Source organism: Apodemus sylvaticus, chromosome 10, assembly GCF_947179515.1.
Source record: "Apodemus sylvaticus chromosome 10, mApoSyl1.1, whole genome shotgun sequence".
NCBI lineage: Eukaryota > Metazoa > Chordata > Mammalia > Rodentia > Muridae > Apodemus > Apodemus sylvaticus.
In genome coordinates, this window is record NC_067481.1 from 108494289 (window position 1) to 108512272 (window position 17984).

Below are 17984 nucleotides of genomic sequence, written 5' to 3' on the forward strand. Positions count from 1 at the left end.
ATGGTGGTGGTGGCACACGCCTGTAATCCCAGCACTCTGGGAGGCAGAGGCAGGTGGATTTCTGAGTTCGAGGTCAGCCTGGTCTACAGAGTTCCAGGACAGCCAGTCCCCACCCCCACCCCCCAAAAAAAAAGAAAAAGAAAAAAGAAATTATTATGTTGCCTGGCGTGGTGGTGCACACATTTCGTCCTAGCACTCAGGAGGCCATGGCAGGTAAATCTCTGAGAGTTTGAGGCCAGCCTGGTTTACAACGTGGGTTCCAGGATCTACAAAGTGAGTTCCAGAACAGCCAGGGCTGTTTAGAGAAAGCTTGTCTTGAAAAAAACCAACCAACCAACCATCTCCCATTCCCCAAAACCCTTTTCTGTTATCTGATGAAAAGTTAAGATTTATGCGGAGTTCAAAGGAAGCAATTTCAAGAGCCTTTATTTAAGCCAACATCAGATAGTGTCTCAAGGTAATTCTGTTGCAGCAAACCAAGGTAACAATTCCAAATGTACAAAAACATTTAAAAATCAAATCTTGTTAAAGGTGATAATTGACCCATTCCCCATGTCACCTGATATATATCATTGCACCAAATAAACAGGGAAGACTGTATTTAATCATTTACACCCCCGAAAAAAAGCTGACAAGGGGCAGCTGTCACCAATCACCCTGGTGAACTCAGTGTAATTATAGGCTTCATGTGGTGTAACTAAGGCTCCATCACTGCAGTCAGCAGGAACACCAGCTTAGCATCATCCACTGTTTGACTTTTAGGGACTAGAAAGGCACGGGGTGGGATGTTTTAGGGTACTACAGGTGTTACAGTACTTGGGGGAAATAGAAATGGGGAGGAATGAGGCAGCAAACTCTGGCTTGTTAGCCGGGAAGAGGCGATTTCTCTGGCTCTTTCCTGAGCTGGGCTCAGGGTGAGCTTTAAGTAGAAGAGAAGCTACAGCCACACCATGAGAAGCAGGCCAAAGGCTTGTTTGCTTCAGCCTTACCGTGCTGCACAGCAGACGTGGCCTCATCATGGTGGCCTCCAGAGGGCTTTCTGTCCCAAATAGACATAAGCACAGTGCATACTAGGCACCAACTTAAAAGCATTACCAGTGTTTAAAAATATACATAAATATGGCCAGGAAGATATCTTAGAGTTAGTTACTATTAACAGGCGATTCCTTAAATTTGTAATACAAAGAATGCCTAAGGGAGAAAAGGTGCAGCAAGGGACGGTCCTAGTGCCACAGCTCATGTGGACAGTCCTTACTTAGGCTCCAGGAAAAGCAGCAGTGGGGACAGAAGCAGAGGGGCTTCTGATGCTCTTACTCAGGGTCCTAAACCCATTCCCTGATGCCAACCAGTGAGGCCGGCATCTACCATAACTTGACTGAACTGTAGAGCTAAGACAGATAGAAGAGAACCTGGAGTCACTGTGTACAGCCTTATCACCATTAGATTCAGAGATGAGAGCAGTGTTTCAAGTGGCAGGTGCCTGAAGTCTGCGTGCTCTCTCAGTACAGAATGTGTGGTACAGGAAGAAAGGGGATGCCTATGTTGGGCAGGCCAAAATAGTCAATTGTCATTTGTTCTACTAACAGATAAAATAATTAATTGCCCCGTAGAAAGCCTGGTTTTCTGACATGTATCTGTGCAAAATTCCCAGTTTAGCACAAACAACAGAAGTTTTATCATATTAACATGTGGCATAGTTCATATCGTCAAAAGAACTTCACCTTCCCTGAAATGACAGTACAGCCTCCAGCCCAGTACTACTGAGCTTTATCTTAAGCGCTCTAGTTCCTCTACCTGTGAGTGGTCATCTTCCTGATGCTGGGCCTTGTTCTGCAGGGCCTCAGTCTGTCTTGCTGTGAGGTCAGCATCCCTGGGAGGCTGCTCGGGGCCTTGGGCCTCTAAGTTGTCGTGCTCGAGCCCACTGGACAGCTGTTCCACCTTTTCCAGGTCTTCAATGTGGCTGACTGAGCTGGTCTCACTCACAGCATCCGAGCCTCTCAGGGACCTTTTAAACGGCTTCTGACCTAGAGACATGAGGCCAGCTATCCTGAAACTGGTAGTACATGCAAAGGCTCTGTGGTCCTGCATGGTCACTCATTTTGCAGAAATGCTGGAATTCTGGTTTAGAAGCATCTCAGAGGTAAGGAGGGAACTAAAGAAGATTGTGACACTAAAATGCTCTCTAGGTCAGTGATTCTATTGTGACCCTAATGGGAGTGAACACTTCAATTAAATCAATGCTTGCCTTTGGAGCACCATGGAGGCATTTCTATGGGAATGTATCACAGGTTCATGAATAGTTGTTTCAGTGAAAGGAATGGAATTTTGGATTAAAGAAAACAAGGACACCTAAGGGAACAAGTGAGGAATCTCAACAGCATGTAGAGTTCATTCCCTAAGTGGAATAGAACTGGTTTTCTTCTATTACTGATGGTGAGATGTGGACAGGTTTAACCCACCTGGAAGTCTCTGTTTGCTGCGAGTGCCTAAGGGTGTGGGAGGTGGTGTCACTCCAGTACCTTGGACTTTGTGGACATAGGTGTATTCTGTGGACTCCAGGCTGCCTGTAAGGGAAACGAAGGAGTGGGCAGACGCTCCTGGCATCAGCATCCTGAGATGTCACTGGCCCTCAACTGGCTTGTGTGCTAACCAGGCCCATAGCATTTGGCTCCCCACTGACTGTGACTGGAGCTGCTCACACCTCTCCCCAGCCTCCAGTCCTGGAGGCTCAGTCAGTGCTTGCAGTGTGCGGGGACCCACTTTCAGCTGGGAAATGCACGTTAGCCTGAAAGAGCAGATGCTCTGCTAGTGGTTGATGTCTGACAGATAAAGTATTACTTGTTCATGGTGTTTTGAGTCAGTCTCACATAACCCTGGTTGGCAACCTTCAGCCTCCTAAATACCAAGATTATATTCTTATGATAGGAAAATCTAATGGTATCTTAGGCTATTGTGAGAATCTAGCAATTATTTTCTAGAAAAGGACCAAAGGAAGGAACATTAAATTTTGGGAGCATTTCTTTGGTAGGATAAAAAAGGTGCCACAGCCTTTATCTCCCAGAAGGTTGGTAATACTGCTAGTCACTGGTTTTAAAAAGAAATATCCAGTGTTGTGTGCTATAATCATTTGGTTCCCCTTTCAGAAGGAGCCCTGTCCTGCACAGAACACTCAGGAGGGAATCAACAGTCCTTATGCCAGTGTCTACAGTGCACTGTTCCCAGACCTGGCCAAATGGACATCAGCACATGGGATCAAGTATCTACTTGCTTTTTCACTGTTTCAGCAGGGACTGGGGAAGATGACATGGCAGTAGGAGCAGTCTGTTTCATTTCAGACTCCCAGCAGAGAATCAAGAGAGGTATAAAAGCATGAAGGTACTAGGAGCTAAAGGCATCTGGTCAAAATCTGAAATAACAGATCTAGGCATAGACCAGTGAGAAGTCCTACCTGCTGTTAAGTTAAAACTTCTTCCTTTTTGTGAAGCCTGGACTGGAGAAAACCAATTCAGCACGGATCCTACTACAGGGATTTGCCGCAACACTCCCTGCAAAATATAACCCTTGTTGAGGACTGTCTGCTGAGCCTGTTCCCCAGGACGCCAGTCTGGAGAGTCCTGACAGGAACCCACCTCCTCCAGAAGCCGCTCTTCATTTGCCTTCTGCAGCTGAACCTGAGCCTCCTGAATTCCCTTCCGAACAACTTCTGTCATGTTCTCTAGAAGCTATAAAACCAAGAAGGATACTGTTTGTCTGTCTTAAGTTTCTTGCTCAGGGCCTACAACTATTTACACAGTCAACAGCATTGGTGACGTTTTCTCAGAAGTCTGTCAATAGGTTAGAATTCTGCACTGAAATACTGAGCAAAAGTTAAACAAGAAAATTAAACAGAAAAAGATGAAAGCTCGTGTAGACCCAAGCAGATATAACTTGTTTGGTCTCATTTGCTAAACAAGAGAAATTTACTACTTACATTCATAGTGTAACTAGCACAGTTTAATGCTGAGACAAAGTCAGAATAGCCAAGCCTTGGCAAAACCCAAAGTCTAAATGTCTAATCAGTAGTGAACGCAGCCAGCTCCTTGGCCTTTTCAAAACTCCTCATCCCTTCCCTACCCCAAAGTGATTGCAGCACGTCCATGTGTCCGCCCGCTCTCAGGCTGGCTGGGCTGGAGTCTGTCCCCTAGGCTCACTTGCTACCTGATACTTGTGCTGTTTGTCCTTAAGACCAGCTCCTTTTAGTTAGGAAGTCTCACCTAGGATTCTGCAGGTGAGCGAGTTCCCAAAGCTCAGCTATCCACAGCTGCTCACACTGCTGCCTCTTTCCCCACACTGTCTGGTGAGGTCATTGGGCGCAGCAACTGTGAAAAGGCCTCCTGGCATTCCTGATGCCTGGCATAACCCCTAGATCACAGGTCTCAGTACAGGACCAACATTTGGGAAAGAAAGAAATGAACAGATAGTCCCATGTGTCCCATTGCAAAACTCAGTAAAAACACAAAACTCTGATTAGTCTTACAGACCCTTGAGTTCTCCTCAATTTCCCGGGCTGTGACTGAAATGGTCTCCACTAGCTCAGAAACGTCCACATCATCACTTGCCATGCCAATGTAAATGCAGCTCTTCATGCTTTTGTACTCAGGGCCTGAGGGAAGAAACAGGCAAGGCTGGCTCCTAAGTCCTCAGACCAGATGGACTGTCAAAGGGGCCTCCTTCCTAGGAAGAGGAAGATTGCTCTAGAAGGGAAGGCTGGAGAGCTGGAGAGGGAGGGCAACATTACTCTGAGAGACACTTCATCTCTGCCTGGTCCTAAACCAGAATTCCCCACCTCTGTGGTAATGCAAAGCAGCTTCCTTAAGCCAGTTAGACACGGTCTTCTTAAAGTTCGCAGTGACTTAAAATGCAGTTCTTACCCATTTTAAATACGAGGTCAGATTCCAGTTCATTTAACTTTTTCAGAAGTCCAGTGTGTATGTTTTCTCCCTCTGGATCAGATTTCAGACTGGTGTTGTCATCATTAGCATGCTCATACCTACAAACATCAGACAGCAGTAACAAATCTCAGAGTGTGTATTTCTTCACACAGGGCTGTGTGGGGTATAAATTCCTAGAGATGAACACAGATGTACAGTTACGAGTGTGAAGAGGAACCAATGGCCATGTGTTATGATTAAAACAACCACCGTCTTTCAATAATGTTGTAAACCTCAGTCTAAGGCCCAGGAAAACAATTTTCAAAGAAAAAGGAAACATGAGAGGAGAGAAAGACAGTGAGGCCAATATAGCTCTCTCCCATTTACTTATTTATAAAGCTCTGCATATACCATATAGTAATCATTTGTCTACCACGTGTCTATCCCGGCACTTGTGAATTAGCACACAGTGAACCCTGACCAAGTGTCTGTCTACAGTAGGCCTCTCTAGCTACCCAGAACATCTCATGAGAGCTTAGCAAACAAACTCTGACTCCCCCTGGATATGTGAGTGACAGGACCCACTCGTGCTCTGACAAAGCAGCCTTTCACATCAGGTACCAAGCTGACTCATTACCTGACAACTCCAATTCCAGGCCAGTTGGGGTCATCAACATACAGGAGGCCTGCTGTTGCCTCTACCTCCTGCTTGAATTCTTCCCGTAGCTGTAGTGTACAGGTCAGGACTGGCAGTTTGCTTCGAATGCAGGTGATGAGTTGATCCACATCCTCTCCTTGAGTTCCTAACACTGAGAACATCCACAGAATGTTTGAGAAATGTCTGAAGGATGACTTGGCGACTCTCATTTACTACTAACAAGGTCAAAAGTCAAGAGCTCAGTATGAACAGAAAAGGTTTTTGTTTGTTTGGTTTTTTTGTTTATTTTACTTTATTGATTTATTTATTTATTTATTTATTTTTTTTGAGTCAGGGATTCACTCTGTAGTTGAGGCCAGCCTCTAACTCATGGGAATCTTCCTGTCTCAACTTCCAGAGTGCTAGAATCATGGACATTAGCTATTAATTATGCCTGACTTAAAATTTTTTAAACAAAAGTTGTTCCATGTAGCTATGGAAGAACCAGGATATCAAAATTAACATTACACTTAGGGCTAAGATGCTGGTTTCCTTGCTGAAATGCTGACTTATAGCCATGACAACCTGAGTGTGCAGTGGATCTCCATGGTTCACTACATAACATTGGGTGTCATGGCGTACACCTGTAATCACAGCACGGGGAAGTGGAGACCAGAGGACCCTGACCTCCCTGCCAGCGCAGTGAGCTCCAGGGTTAAGCAAGAGACTGTCCTAAAAGTATAAGGCAGACAGATATGAAACACATCCAATGTCAACCTCTGGCTTCAACACGCGCACACACAGAAACACATGCCACACATGAATTTCTAAAGCTTGGGCTGACAGGACTCAGTGGTGAAGGTGCTTACCACCAAATCTGGCAACCTGAGCTTGATCCCCAGCACCCACATGGTTGGTAGTAGGAGAGAATCAAGCCCATAAGTCCTCTGACTTCCACATGCACCTGCCCTTCTCACACAATCAACGTACATATAAAGAATGAGCAGCTGGGTGGTGGTGGCACACGCCTGTAATCCCAGCACTTGGGAGGCAGAGGCAGGCGGATTTCTGAGTTCGGAGGCCAGCCTGGTCTACAGAGTGAGTTCCAGGACAGCCAGGACTATACAGAGAAACCCTGTCTCGAAAAAACCAAAATCCAAAAAAAACCAAAAAAAAAAAAAAAAAAGGAATGAACAAATACATTATCAATTTATCATTTTAACCTAGTTGCTGCTCCATAGAAAACAGCTGCTCTGTAGATTTAATGCACACTAGAGCTCCTTACCTAGAAGCTGTTTTCTCACAAAGGTATGACTCAGGCTACACAGACCCTGTCACAGGCTGAAACAAGGGCAAGTTCCTGACTTACATGCAGACATTAGTAGAAGGGAGTGTCCTGGCAGGACATTCTATCAGTGTCTCTGCCCCTTCTATCAGGAGGGCCGGGACACTGTGCCAGTGACACTGAGACAGTTGCCAGGCCAGCTTTACAGGCCTCAGGAAGTTGGAGCCTTGACAGTTTACCATTCTTTCTTTGGGCTCACAGGGGTTGTTCTCCGACAGCCTCCAGCACTGTCTTCAGGGCTGGGGTTGAGGCCACAGCAAGCTCCAAAATGGTCTTTTCTTTGCAGGGCAAATTTTCTTATTTTAATGAGCTTGAGAAAATATCTTTGCAAAAATGTAGACATTGCATGAAAAACCACCAAAAACTTTTCTTAAATTGTTTTAAGTTTTATCATAAAAAGCACAACTAATTTTTTTACTATCTCCCCAACCACAGCTTTTTAAAACTGCTATATAAGAAAGGTGTGGTGGCTGGGCAATAATGGCATATGCCTTTAATCCCAGCCCTTGGGAGGCAGAGGCAGGTGATCTCTGAGTTGGTCTATACAGCATGTTCCAGGATAGCCAGGGCAACACAGAAAACCTGTCTCAAAAAAGAACAAAGCAAAACAAAACAAAAAAAAAGAGGGAGAGGGAGATGGAGAGGGAGAGGGAGACACAGGTAGGAAGGTAAGAAGGTAGATGTGATATACTCAGAAGACTGAGGCAGGAGGATCAAGTGTTTAAGGTCAGCCTGGGTTACACAGCACGACTCTTGTCTCTGAAATACAGTAAGGATTCGTGAAATGGTATACTAGGTAAAGGCACTTGCTGACATGTCTGATAACTGAGTTTGATTCCTAGGACTAACATGGTAAGATACCCAAAAACTGTCCTTTAATTCCTTCCCATATGTGTAATATGGTGTACATGCATCATATGCATATACATGCACATTTACATGAACACACATCTCCAAATAAATAGAAAATTTTAAAATAAAAAAGATATATAGCCTGGCATATTGATGCACTCCTTTCATTCCAGCTCTTAGCAGGCAAAGGCAGGCAGATCTCTGAGTTCAAAGCCAACATGGTTTACAGAGTGTTTCAGGCCTGTGAAAGGTACAAAGTGACATCTGTCTTCAAAGAAAAGAAGGATATAAAAACTATATGTTTGTAGGGTACCATGGGCTACCTACTATTAAATGATCAAATCTGGGAAAAGCTTATTTTCTTTTCAAATATTTACCATTTTTCTGTGGAGAACATAGTCAATGTCTTCTAGTAGCTTCTTAGTTCATTACTGTTAACCTGTGGTCACTCACCATGCAACAGAACAAAGAACTTACTTCTCCTGTCTAGTTGTTGTTTTATTAATGACGGAAAGGGTGCATCTCATGTTCTGTTTTAACTTCCTAGACTTTAACTACACTGCTTTCTGCAATGTCTAAACAGTGGCTCTACTCTATTAGAATCACCAAGGGAACTTTTAAAAGTGTAAACATCTAGGAACTCTTGGAGGGTTGACCACATGGAGAATCCTGGAGGGTAGCATAGCAGGGGACTGCCCCATCCCTATAATTCACCTTACATTATGTATATTAAGCCATTTTATATACAATTAAATAGATACTATTAAATATATACTTAAATATATATTAAATATCTACTACTAAAAATGCAATTAGGGAAAAACAAGAATAAAAGCTTACCTGGGCTCCATTCCAGACACAGTGTTAAAGGTCTGGAGGTAGCCCAACTGGGTGGTTTGTTTTTTGGGGAAAAGGCTCTTTTATTATTGAAAACTTTTGATCATGTTTTCCTTTTTCCCAATTCCTTCCAGATCCTCTCACCTCCCTATCCACATAAATTTATGGTCTCTCAAAACAAAACAAGAGACAAAAAAAAAAAAAAAAAAAAAAAAAAAAAAAAAGGCCCAAGAAACAAACAAGAAACATAACTTCTCCACCCCAAATAACCCTAGAATCAAAATCAATAAGAGACCAATAAGAGGTGGGGGCTGGGGAGAGCTAAAACAAAGGGACAAAGTCCACAGAGTAGCACTGAGTTTGTTTTGTGTTGGCCAACTGCTCCTGGCAGGTGAAGTTTGGATGGATGATGTTCACTCCCTCTTTGGCAGCAGGTATCTAATTGCAGACAGGTTCTTTGTTGGGGGCAGTGTCACCTATGTCTACTTCTACTGTCAGTGCTGGGGACCCTGTTTGGCTGGACTCTGTGCAGGTCTGTGTATGTTGCCACAATCTCTATGAGTGCTGAAAGGTTTTAATGTGCCACAGGTTATTTAGATGTGCACTTGGACATGAGAAGTAACCAGAATAGAAAGCCTAGAATTACATGATATCAAAACACAGGAATCCAATGGTTCAAGATGTCTCACTCTATTAGTGAGAAGTTATGCTAAAACTTAATTTATCCTTGAAGAAAAGCTTTATCCAGAAGTGGGTACACATACCTTTAAGTACTAAGGAGGCAGAGCAGGTAGATCTCTGTGAGTTTGGGGACAACCTGGTCTATAGAGTTCCAGGACAGCGAGGACTATTAAATGGGGAAACATTCTCTTCAAAAACCAAAAAAGAAAAGCTCTTTCAAAGAGAGATGCAGTAAACTCCAGGAGAGCAGAATTATTGTAAAGTAGATGCACTCATCCTACTGCTGGCCCTCAGCGGGTATGATGGAACTCTTGAGGGGCAGAGCTGCAATTGCCTTACCTTCTGCTGTCATCAGAGGGCTGAACCGAACACACGTGCCATCTACCTCCAGGTCTATGACAGTGAGGCCACACTGAGGCACCAACTGTTTCAACTGTTCTCCCAACTGCAGGGAAAAGCACAGAGAAGACTCCTACAACAGGGACTTAAATATCTTCACCACTCACCCTCATCCAGACTAAAATGGCTTCTGGAGGAGTTCCCTTTATTCTTCAGGGTATCTTTCAACAGTTAATAGCAATTTTTTGTTTCCCGTGCTGAGAACAGAACCCAGGGGACCCACCCCCAAATCCCAACTCCCACCCTGCCCACCTTTTTCAATCAACAGTTCATTTTATGTTATTTTAAATTCAAAATCACTTTAGAAAAACATGCAATACAGTTAAGCCAAAAATATGAAATAAAAGTGACCCACATTTCCCTAAGATTTGACTGTTGATATGCAGTTTATTTCCCTGCGTCTTTTCTCTGTATTTATTAAAAAACATGGAACCTATTCACCTTAGGAACCTCCTCTTTCTTTGTGTGTGTGCGCGTGGGCACACATTTGTGTGTGTGCGTGGTCATGTGGAGACCAGAGATCAGTACTGCTCTTTCCTCAGGCACTCTCCACCTCACTTTCTGAGACAGGGCCTCTCACTGAAACTGGAACCTGTCAGTTTGCTTATCCTGTCTGCTTAGTGAACTCCCTGAACCAGTCATCTCTGCATTCCTAGTGCTGGACTGCAGGCTGCTGCTGTACCTGGCTATGTTTTTAACCATGAATGCTGGAGATCTGAACTCAGGTATTCATGTTTGCACTGCAAGCACTTTATCACAGAGCTGCCTACTCAGCCCCAATAAATTGTTTTTTCCATCTGATTTGTGTTGATCACTTTCCATCTGTTTTAAACATTTGGTTGTAGGTTTATAACAGCTGCTTTGAATGGCACTGCATGGATCTATTTTATCTTCTTCATTAGCGCCTAGGAAATGACACTGTTGTGAAGAACATCTTTAGCCTATTGAGAACACTTAAGTCTAAAATCTAGAGGTACTCAAAAAGCTACTAGAGTAGAATGCTGACCTACTTTGCCTGCCTGCCACAGGTGCTCAGGGAACACCTGCTCCTTCTGATGCACTCTGGTTTTGTTTTTGACACAGGGTCTTACTACCTACCTTTGGCTGTTCTGGTACTATATAGACTAGGTTGGCCTCAAACTCCTGGAGATCCACTTGCCTCTGCTTTCCAAATGCTGGGATTAAAGGCGTGCACCACCATACCCAGCTTTAGCAACTCTCTTGTTGCCCAAGGCAGAGGTACTGTGGTCCAGGCTTTACATGCTATTTTACTGTCTTACATAGCAATTAGGAAATGGCCACAGGAGCAAAGCGAGTAGCTTGTCAGAGGTAACAGTGTCTGATGTGATGTGATTTAAAACAGAACAAGCCTGGTGCTCTGTATGAAGCTTCCTCCTGTGGTATGACTAAGCAACCACATGTGACCATGTTATAACAGGTGTGAGGCCAGATGACACTGTTTCAGATGTAAAGAAGAAAAAGTAGGCAGCAGCCATCTTTACCCAGCGGTTCAGCGCATCACAGGAATGTCTCTCCCGGCCAACTGCTGCAGGTGCTAGGTTGGATACAGGAACAGCTTTAAACGCTGGATCTGAGGTCAAACACAGAAGGTATTCACTCCCAGAAACAAAGCAACAATAAACATTACAACTCAATCCATCAACAGCATCATATAGTAATGAAATCAAAATGTCTGACAGGTTAATGACCAACACTTTTCTGATGAACTAAGTAACTTCTCGATGCATTTCCATAATAGGATTTTTTTTGTTGTTGTTCTTCAAGAAAGGGTTTCTCTTGTGTAGCCTTAGTGGTTCTGGTATTTTCTCTACAGACCAGACTGGCCTTGAACTCAGAGATTTGCCTGCCTTGGCCTCCCAAGTGCTGAGTTTAAAGGCATGTGTCACCACTGCCCATAGGATTCTTTTTTTTTTTTTTTTTTGCATTTGGTTTTTTTCGACCCTGCTTTTCCATAGGATTCTTAATTTTCTTTCTTTCTTTCTTTTTTTTTTTTTAAAACTGCTTTCAACACCAGCCTGGTGATGCACATCTCTAAAATCTCAGCCTTTGGTAAAGCTAAGGCCAAAGGGCTATTATGAGTTCAAGGCCAGCCTGGGTCCCAGGGGAACATTGTATCTTAAAAAAAGAAAAGTTCCCTTTCAAGGAATTTCAAAAGGAAACCAAAAAAATGTAAATACACAATAAAGAAAATAAAACCCACTATGTATCAAGCTAAAGCCATTGAAAAGTGGTAGGACTCTGACAGAGGGTAATGGAGTCCATGCAGACAGGAAGGTGAGCATTTAGTGGGAACAGTAAGAGAAGCAGTAAGGGGAGTCTGAAGCAGGAGGACTGCTACAAGCTAAAGCCAGCCTGACCTACACAATGAGATCCCATCTCAAACAAAGAAAAAAGAAAAAGAAAAAGAAGAATGAAGAGATGTATATTTGAAGCAGCAGTGCCACAACCAGATTTAAGGAAAGAGTAGTGTTTCTAGGAACAAGGAAAGGACCAATGTGACTAAGGCACAATGACCAGAAGAAGCAGGGATCAGGAAGGAGGCAGATCTGACAGGCAGGACCTTGTGGGTTCTTGTATGGTGTAGAGCCCTAGATGCTGATGGCTATGAGCAGACTGATATGACTTGTAATGTTTACTCATTTCCACAAAGAGTTGCTTGGAGGGGACTGTGTGCAATATGGCAATGTGAGTGTCCCCTAGATGAAAGTTAACGTGCTTTGGACTAGGCTGATGGCATGCTGGTCATTTTTTGTCTTTTTTTCCCCTGGCAGTATTGAGGATTAAAGCCTAGTGCCATCTGAATGCTAGAAATTGCTATATTCCCAGCATACTCCATCCTTAAAAAACAAAGGGTTTTTATTTGACAGGGTTTCTCTGTTTCTCTGCTGTTCTAGAACTTGATCTCAAACTCAGAAATCCCCTGCCTCTGGCTCTGCAGTACTGAGACTGTAGGAGTGTGTCACTTCACCAGGCTAGAACGGATTCTTAAGCCCAGCATTCAAGGAGGCACAGGCAGGTTAACCATTGTGAACTTCAGGCTAACCTAGTTTATAAAGCAAGCTCCAGGCCAGCTAGAACAAGAAGAAGGTGGGTTAGGGGAGGAGAGAGAGATAGTGAGGGGAAGAAAGGGAAACAGAGACAGACAGACTGACTCTTGGATCTATCCTCCCACTTCACAATACCTGAGAAGCATCTTAGGGGCTGAAAGCTAGCAGGGGAATAAGAGGTTTGATGTCCACACCTTTTCTTCCTCATGGGACTCCTAAAAAAGTCACTCTCCTTAAAGGAATTTTGACAACAAAGCAAATGTTGTAAGTTAACAACTCATCTTTCTAAGCACTGTCCTTTAGCTGGCTCAGCTCAGGTCATGTGGTAGGATTTGGGAGTCCTTGGCTTAGTCACAGGCACTTAGCAAGAGCATGCTTGTGGAAACTTATACTTTTCTATGACTGAAGATTTTATCAATAAAACATATAGAATTTAATTTTATATGATATTAAATTTAAAGCCATGAAAACACACACACACACACACACACCACACACATTCTGGTTTTTTGAGACAGGGTTTCTCTGTATAGCCCTGGCTATATTGTAACTCACTCTGTAGATCAGGCTGGTCTCCCAGCTCACATAGCCTCTGTCTACCCAGTGCTGGATTAAAGGACTATGCCACCACACTTGGCACAATTTTTTTTTAATCACCTACCTGAGGCTGGTAATTCCTGGAAAAATCTGAACACCACTACTGGAGAACTGAGCTCATCTTCTACCTGCAAACAGATAAATGTGCGGTTGTAACACTGAAGACAGATAGGGCTGAACATCAGTAGGATAAGACAGGATCTTTGGAAAGGAAACAGGCAGAAATGCTGCTGTGCACACATGTAAAGGCTCAAAGGCTGTAACTGGCCTGTGGTGACCAATGAAAATGATGGCCCCTCACTCTCTTGACTCAACAGTCCCTATGGAGTCATGTATAAACAAGCAACTTAAAGAAATAGTGTATAAGTCAACCAAGGTAGGTACTAAGAACCAAACCTGGGTCTTCTGCAATTAGACAACAAAAGGAGGTCAAAGGGATACAAATTGTAAAGGAAGAAGTCAATGCAGATGATATAATAGTATACTTAAATGATCCCAAAATTCTACCAGAGAACTCCTAAACTGGATAAACAAGTTCATCAAAGAGGCTGGATTGTAGCCGCCAGCAGCTACATGTAAACCGGGTTACCTGTTGAGAGAATTTTGGGGTCATAGGGAAGAGCGGCGAAAAGAACGTACGGCCAAGTCAATGTTCACTGATCAAAGCCGTAAACTTTAATGGCGCCAGACCTTATAACAGTTCGGGCAAACCCTTCCCCCCAGACTCCAGGCTGAGTTCCGGTGGAAGTTGTCTAGCTTCTCTTGGAGGTCTTCGTCTTGACTGCTCCGGCAGCTGGGTGGGTCACCTGTTTAATTCAGGAATCCCTATACCTGGAGGAACAATGAACTCAACCTTTACTACGTGCGCTCCACCCTAGGTGGAGCAGGATCCTGGCTAACTGGGAGAAGTTAACCTTGACCAAAGTCAAACTCTGACCAAGTGCAAGACTGCCCCAATATGGCTCTGTACACTGGATATAAAATTAACTCAAACAAATCAGTGGCCTTTTTCTACTCAAAGGATAAACAGTCTGAGAAAGAAATTATCGAAACAACACCCTTCACAATAGTCACAAATAATATAAAATACCTTGATGTGATTCTAACCAAGCAAGTAAAAGATCTGTATGTATGACAAGAACTTCAAGTCTCTGAAGAACAAAATTGTAGAAGATCTCGGAAGATGGAAATGCTTTAAAATGGTCATCTTGACGAAAGCAGTCTACAGATTCAATGCCATTCCCATCAAAATTCCAACTCAATTCTTCATAGAATTAGAAAAAGCAATTTGCAAATTCATCTAGAATAACAAAAAAGCCCAGGATAGCGAATACTATTCTCAACAATAAAAGAACTTCTGGCAGAAATACCATCACTGACCTCAAGCAATACAACAGAGCAATGGTGATAAAAACTGCATGGCATTGGTACAGTGACAGGCAAGTATGTCAATGGAATAGAATTGAAGACCCAGAAATGAACTCATATACCTATGCTCACTTGATCTTTGACAAAGGAGCTAAAACCACCCAGTGGGGAAAAAAAAGACAGCATTTTCAACAAATAGTGCTGGGTCAACTGGCAGTTAGCATGTAGAAGAATGTAAATTGATCCATTCTTATCTCCCTATACAAAGCTCAGGTCCAAGTGGATCAAGGACCTCCACATAAAACCAGACACATTGAAACTAATAGAAAAGGAAGTGGGGAAGAGCCTCAAGCACATGGGCACAGGGGAAAATTTCCTGAACAGAACACCAATAGCTTATGCTCTAAGATCAAGAACTGACAAACAGAAGCTCATAAAATTGCAAAGTTTCTGCAAGGCAAAGGACACCATCAATAGGACAAAATGGCAACCAACAAGACTGGGAAAAGATCTTTACCAATCTTACATCCGATAGAAGGCTAATATCTAATATATAAAAAGAATTCAAGAAGTTAGTCCCCAGAGAACCAAATAACCCTATTAAAAATGGGGTACAGAGGTGGTTCCTCAGAAAATTGGACATAGTCCAATGAGGACCCAGCTATACCACTCCTGGGCATATACCCAGAAGATGCTCCAACATGTAATAAGCACACATGCTCTACTATGTTCATAGCAGCTTTATTTATAATAGACAGAAGCTGGAAAGAACCCAGATGTTCCTCAGCAGAGGAATGGATACAGAAAATGTGGTAGTACATTTACACAACGGAGTACTACTCAGCTATTAAAAACAATGACTTCATGAAATTTTTAGGCAAATGAATGAAACTAGAAAATATCATCCTGAGTGAGGTAACGCAATCACAAAAGAACACACTTGGTATGCACTCACTGATAAGTGGATATTAGCCCAGAAGCTCGGAATATCCAAGATTCAATTCATAGACCACATAAAGCTCAAGAAGAAGGAAGACCAAAGTGTGGGATACTTTGGTCCTTCTTAGAAGGAGGATCAAAATAGCCATGGGAGGAGATATAAAGTGTGGAGCAGAGACTGAAGGAAAGGCCATCTAGAGACTGCCCCATCTGGAGATCCATCCCATATACAGTTACCCAACCCAGACACTATTGTGGATGCCAACAAGTGCTTGCTGACGGGAGCCTGATATAGCTGTCTCCTGAGAGGTTCTGCCAGTGCCTGACAAATACAGAAGTGAATGCTTTCAGCCAACCATTGCACTGAGCACATCCCCAATGGAGGAGCTAGAGAAAGGACCCAAGCAGCTGAAGGTGTTTGCAGCATCATAGGAGGAACAACAATATGAGCCACTCAGTACCCCCAGAGTTCCCACATAGTAAACCACTAACCAAAGAGTACACGTGGAGGGACCCATGGCTCCAGCCACATATATAGCAGAGGATGGCCTTGTCAGACATCAGTGAGAGGAGAGGCCCTTGGTCCTGTGAAGGCTCGATGCCCCAGTATAGGGGAATGCCAGGACAGGGAAGTGGGAATGGGTGAATTAGTGAGCACAGTTAGGGGGGAATGGGATAGGTTTTTGGAGGGGAAACAAGGAAAGGAGATAACATTTGAAATGTAAATAAAGAGAATATCTTAGAAAAAAAAGTGTGTGCCAACAGGCCTGGTTTACTAATACTTTAAGGAAATATGTGGATGAGATTCTGATCAGGCAAGAGTTATATTTAAATTTGGTAATTATTTGTTGAGCTGGTACTTATAATGCTTTCATATCTGTCATCTCTAATGTTCATATAAACAAAATTATTAATGCCTTTAAGGGAATAAGGATTTATTGTTTAAGCAGAATGGGGTAAGTTCCACAAGCAAGGAGGAATTAAGAAGGCTGCATAACAGGGTCCTTGCAGACTCTTAAGAGAACACAAGGGCCAGCCCAGACTAATCCCCATCAAAATTTTCAATCACTATAGATGAAGAAAACAAGATATTCCATGACAAAGTCAAATCCAGCCCTACAGAAGGTACGAGAAGGAAACCACCACTACAAGGAGGTTAACTACAAGCCACGAAGCAGGAAATAATCTCACATCAGCAAAGCCAAAAAAGGAGAAGTGTACATGCAATACAAGTAAACAAACCCAAGAGGAGTAGACAATAGGAAAAAAACCAATCAAGAAAATAGAAACAAATCAAAGAATCAAAGAGTTGGTTCTTTGAGAAAATCAACTAGACACTTATCCAAATCAACTGAAAGACAGAGTGAATATCCATATTAACAAAATCAGAAATGAAAATAACACGAAAGCCGGGCAGTGGTGGCGCACGCCTGAAATCCCAGCCCTTGGGAGGCAGAGGCAGGTGGATTTCTGAGTTTGAGGCCAGCCTGGTCTAGAGTGAGTTCCAGGACAGCCAGGGCCACACATGGAAACCCTGTCTAGACCCCCCGCCCTCAAAAAAAAAAAAGTCTTTCAACTAGGCTGGAGAGATGGCTCAGCGGTTAAGGGCACTGACTGCTCTTCTAGAGGTCCTGAGTTCAAGTCCCAGCAACCACACGGTGGCTCGCAACCATCTGTAATGAGATCTGACGCCCTCTTCTGGTGTGTCTGAAGACAGCTACAGTGTATTACATGTAATAAATAACTAAATCTTAAAAAAAAAAAGTCTGGGGCTGGAGAGATGGCTCAGTGGTTAAGAGCACTGACTGCTCTTCCAGAGGTCCTGAGTTCAAATCCCAGCAACCACATGGTGGCTCACAACCATCCTTAACAAGATCTGACTCCCTCTTCTGGAGTGTCTGAAGACAGCTACAGTGTACTTATGTATAATAAATAAATAAATCTTAAAAAAAAAAAAAAGTCTTTCAACCAAAGAGCCTAGGGCCAGATGGGTTTAGGGAAGGATTTTTTACTAGACTTTCAAAGTGGAGCTAAAAACCCATACTCCTCAAATTATTCCACAAAATAGAAACAGAAGGAATTCTGCAAAACTCATTTTATGAGGCTACAGTCACCCTGATACCCAAACTACATAAAAGTTCATCAGAAAAAGAGAATTATAGACCAATTTCCTTCATGAACATTGATACAAAAGTACTCAATAAAATGCTCAAAAACTATATCCAAGAATATATCAAAAAGATCAAGTAGACTTCATCCCAGAGTAGTAGGGATGGTTGAACATATGAAAATCAGTCAATGTGATCCACCACAAAAACAAATTGAAAGCATTAAATGCTAAAAAAAAGCCC

The 17984-nt window shown here is 43.0% G+C and overlaps 1 protein-coding gene across 6 annotated transcripts in view; it reads right to left on the minus strand.

Moving 5' to 3' along the window:
* Pdxdc1 (pyridoxal dependent decarboxylase domain containing 1) overlaps positions 1 to 17984 on the minus strand; it is a 70219-nt gene that overhangs the window by 2728 nt on the left and 49507 nt on the right. For 3 of the 6 annotated variants that reach the window (XM_052195209.1, XM_052195206.1, XM_052195204.1), the window contains 10 exons: positions 13391 to 13454; positions 11164 to 11252; positions 9602 to 9707; positions 5548 to 5719; positions 4911 to 5029; positions 4521 to 4642; positions 3630 to 3722; positions 3449 to 3545; positions 2460 to 2564; positions 1795 to 2042 (listed from right to left, as the gene is read on the minus strand). In XM_052195209.1, the coding sequence (XP_052051169.1) occupies positions 1795 to 2042; positions 2460 to 2564; positions 3449 to 3545; positions 3630 to 3722; positions 4521 to 4642; positions 4911 to 5029; positions 5548 to 5719; positions 9602 to 9707; positions 11164 to 11252; positions 13391 to 13454 (1215 nt within the window). The remainder of the gene's footprint in view (positions 1 to 1794; positions 2043 to 2459; positions 2565 to 3448; positions 3546 to 3629; positions 3723 to 4520; positions 4643 to 4910; positions 5030 to 5547; positions 5720 to 9601; positions 9708 to 11163; positions 11253 to 13390; positions 13455 to 17984) is intronic. The other 3 variants (XM_052195208.1, XM_052195207.1, XM_052195210.1) reach the window with 2 other exon arrangements.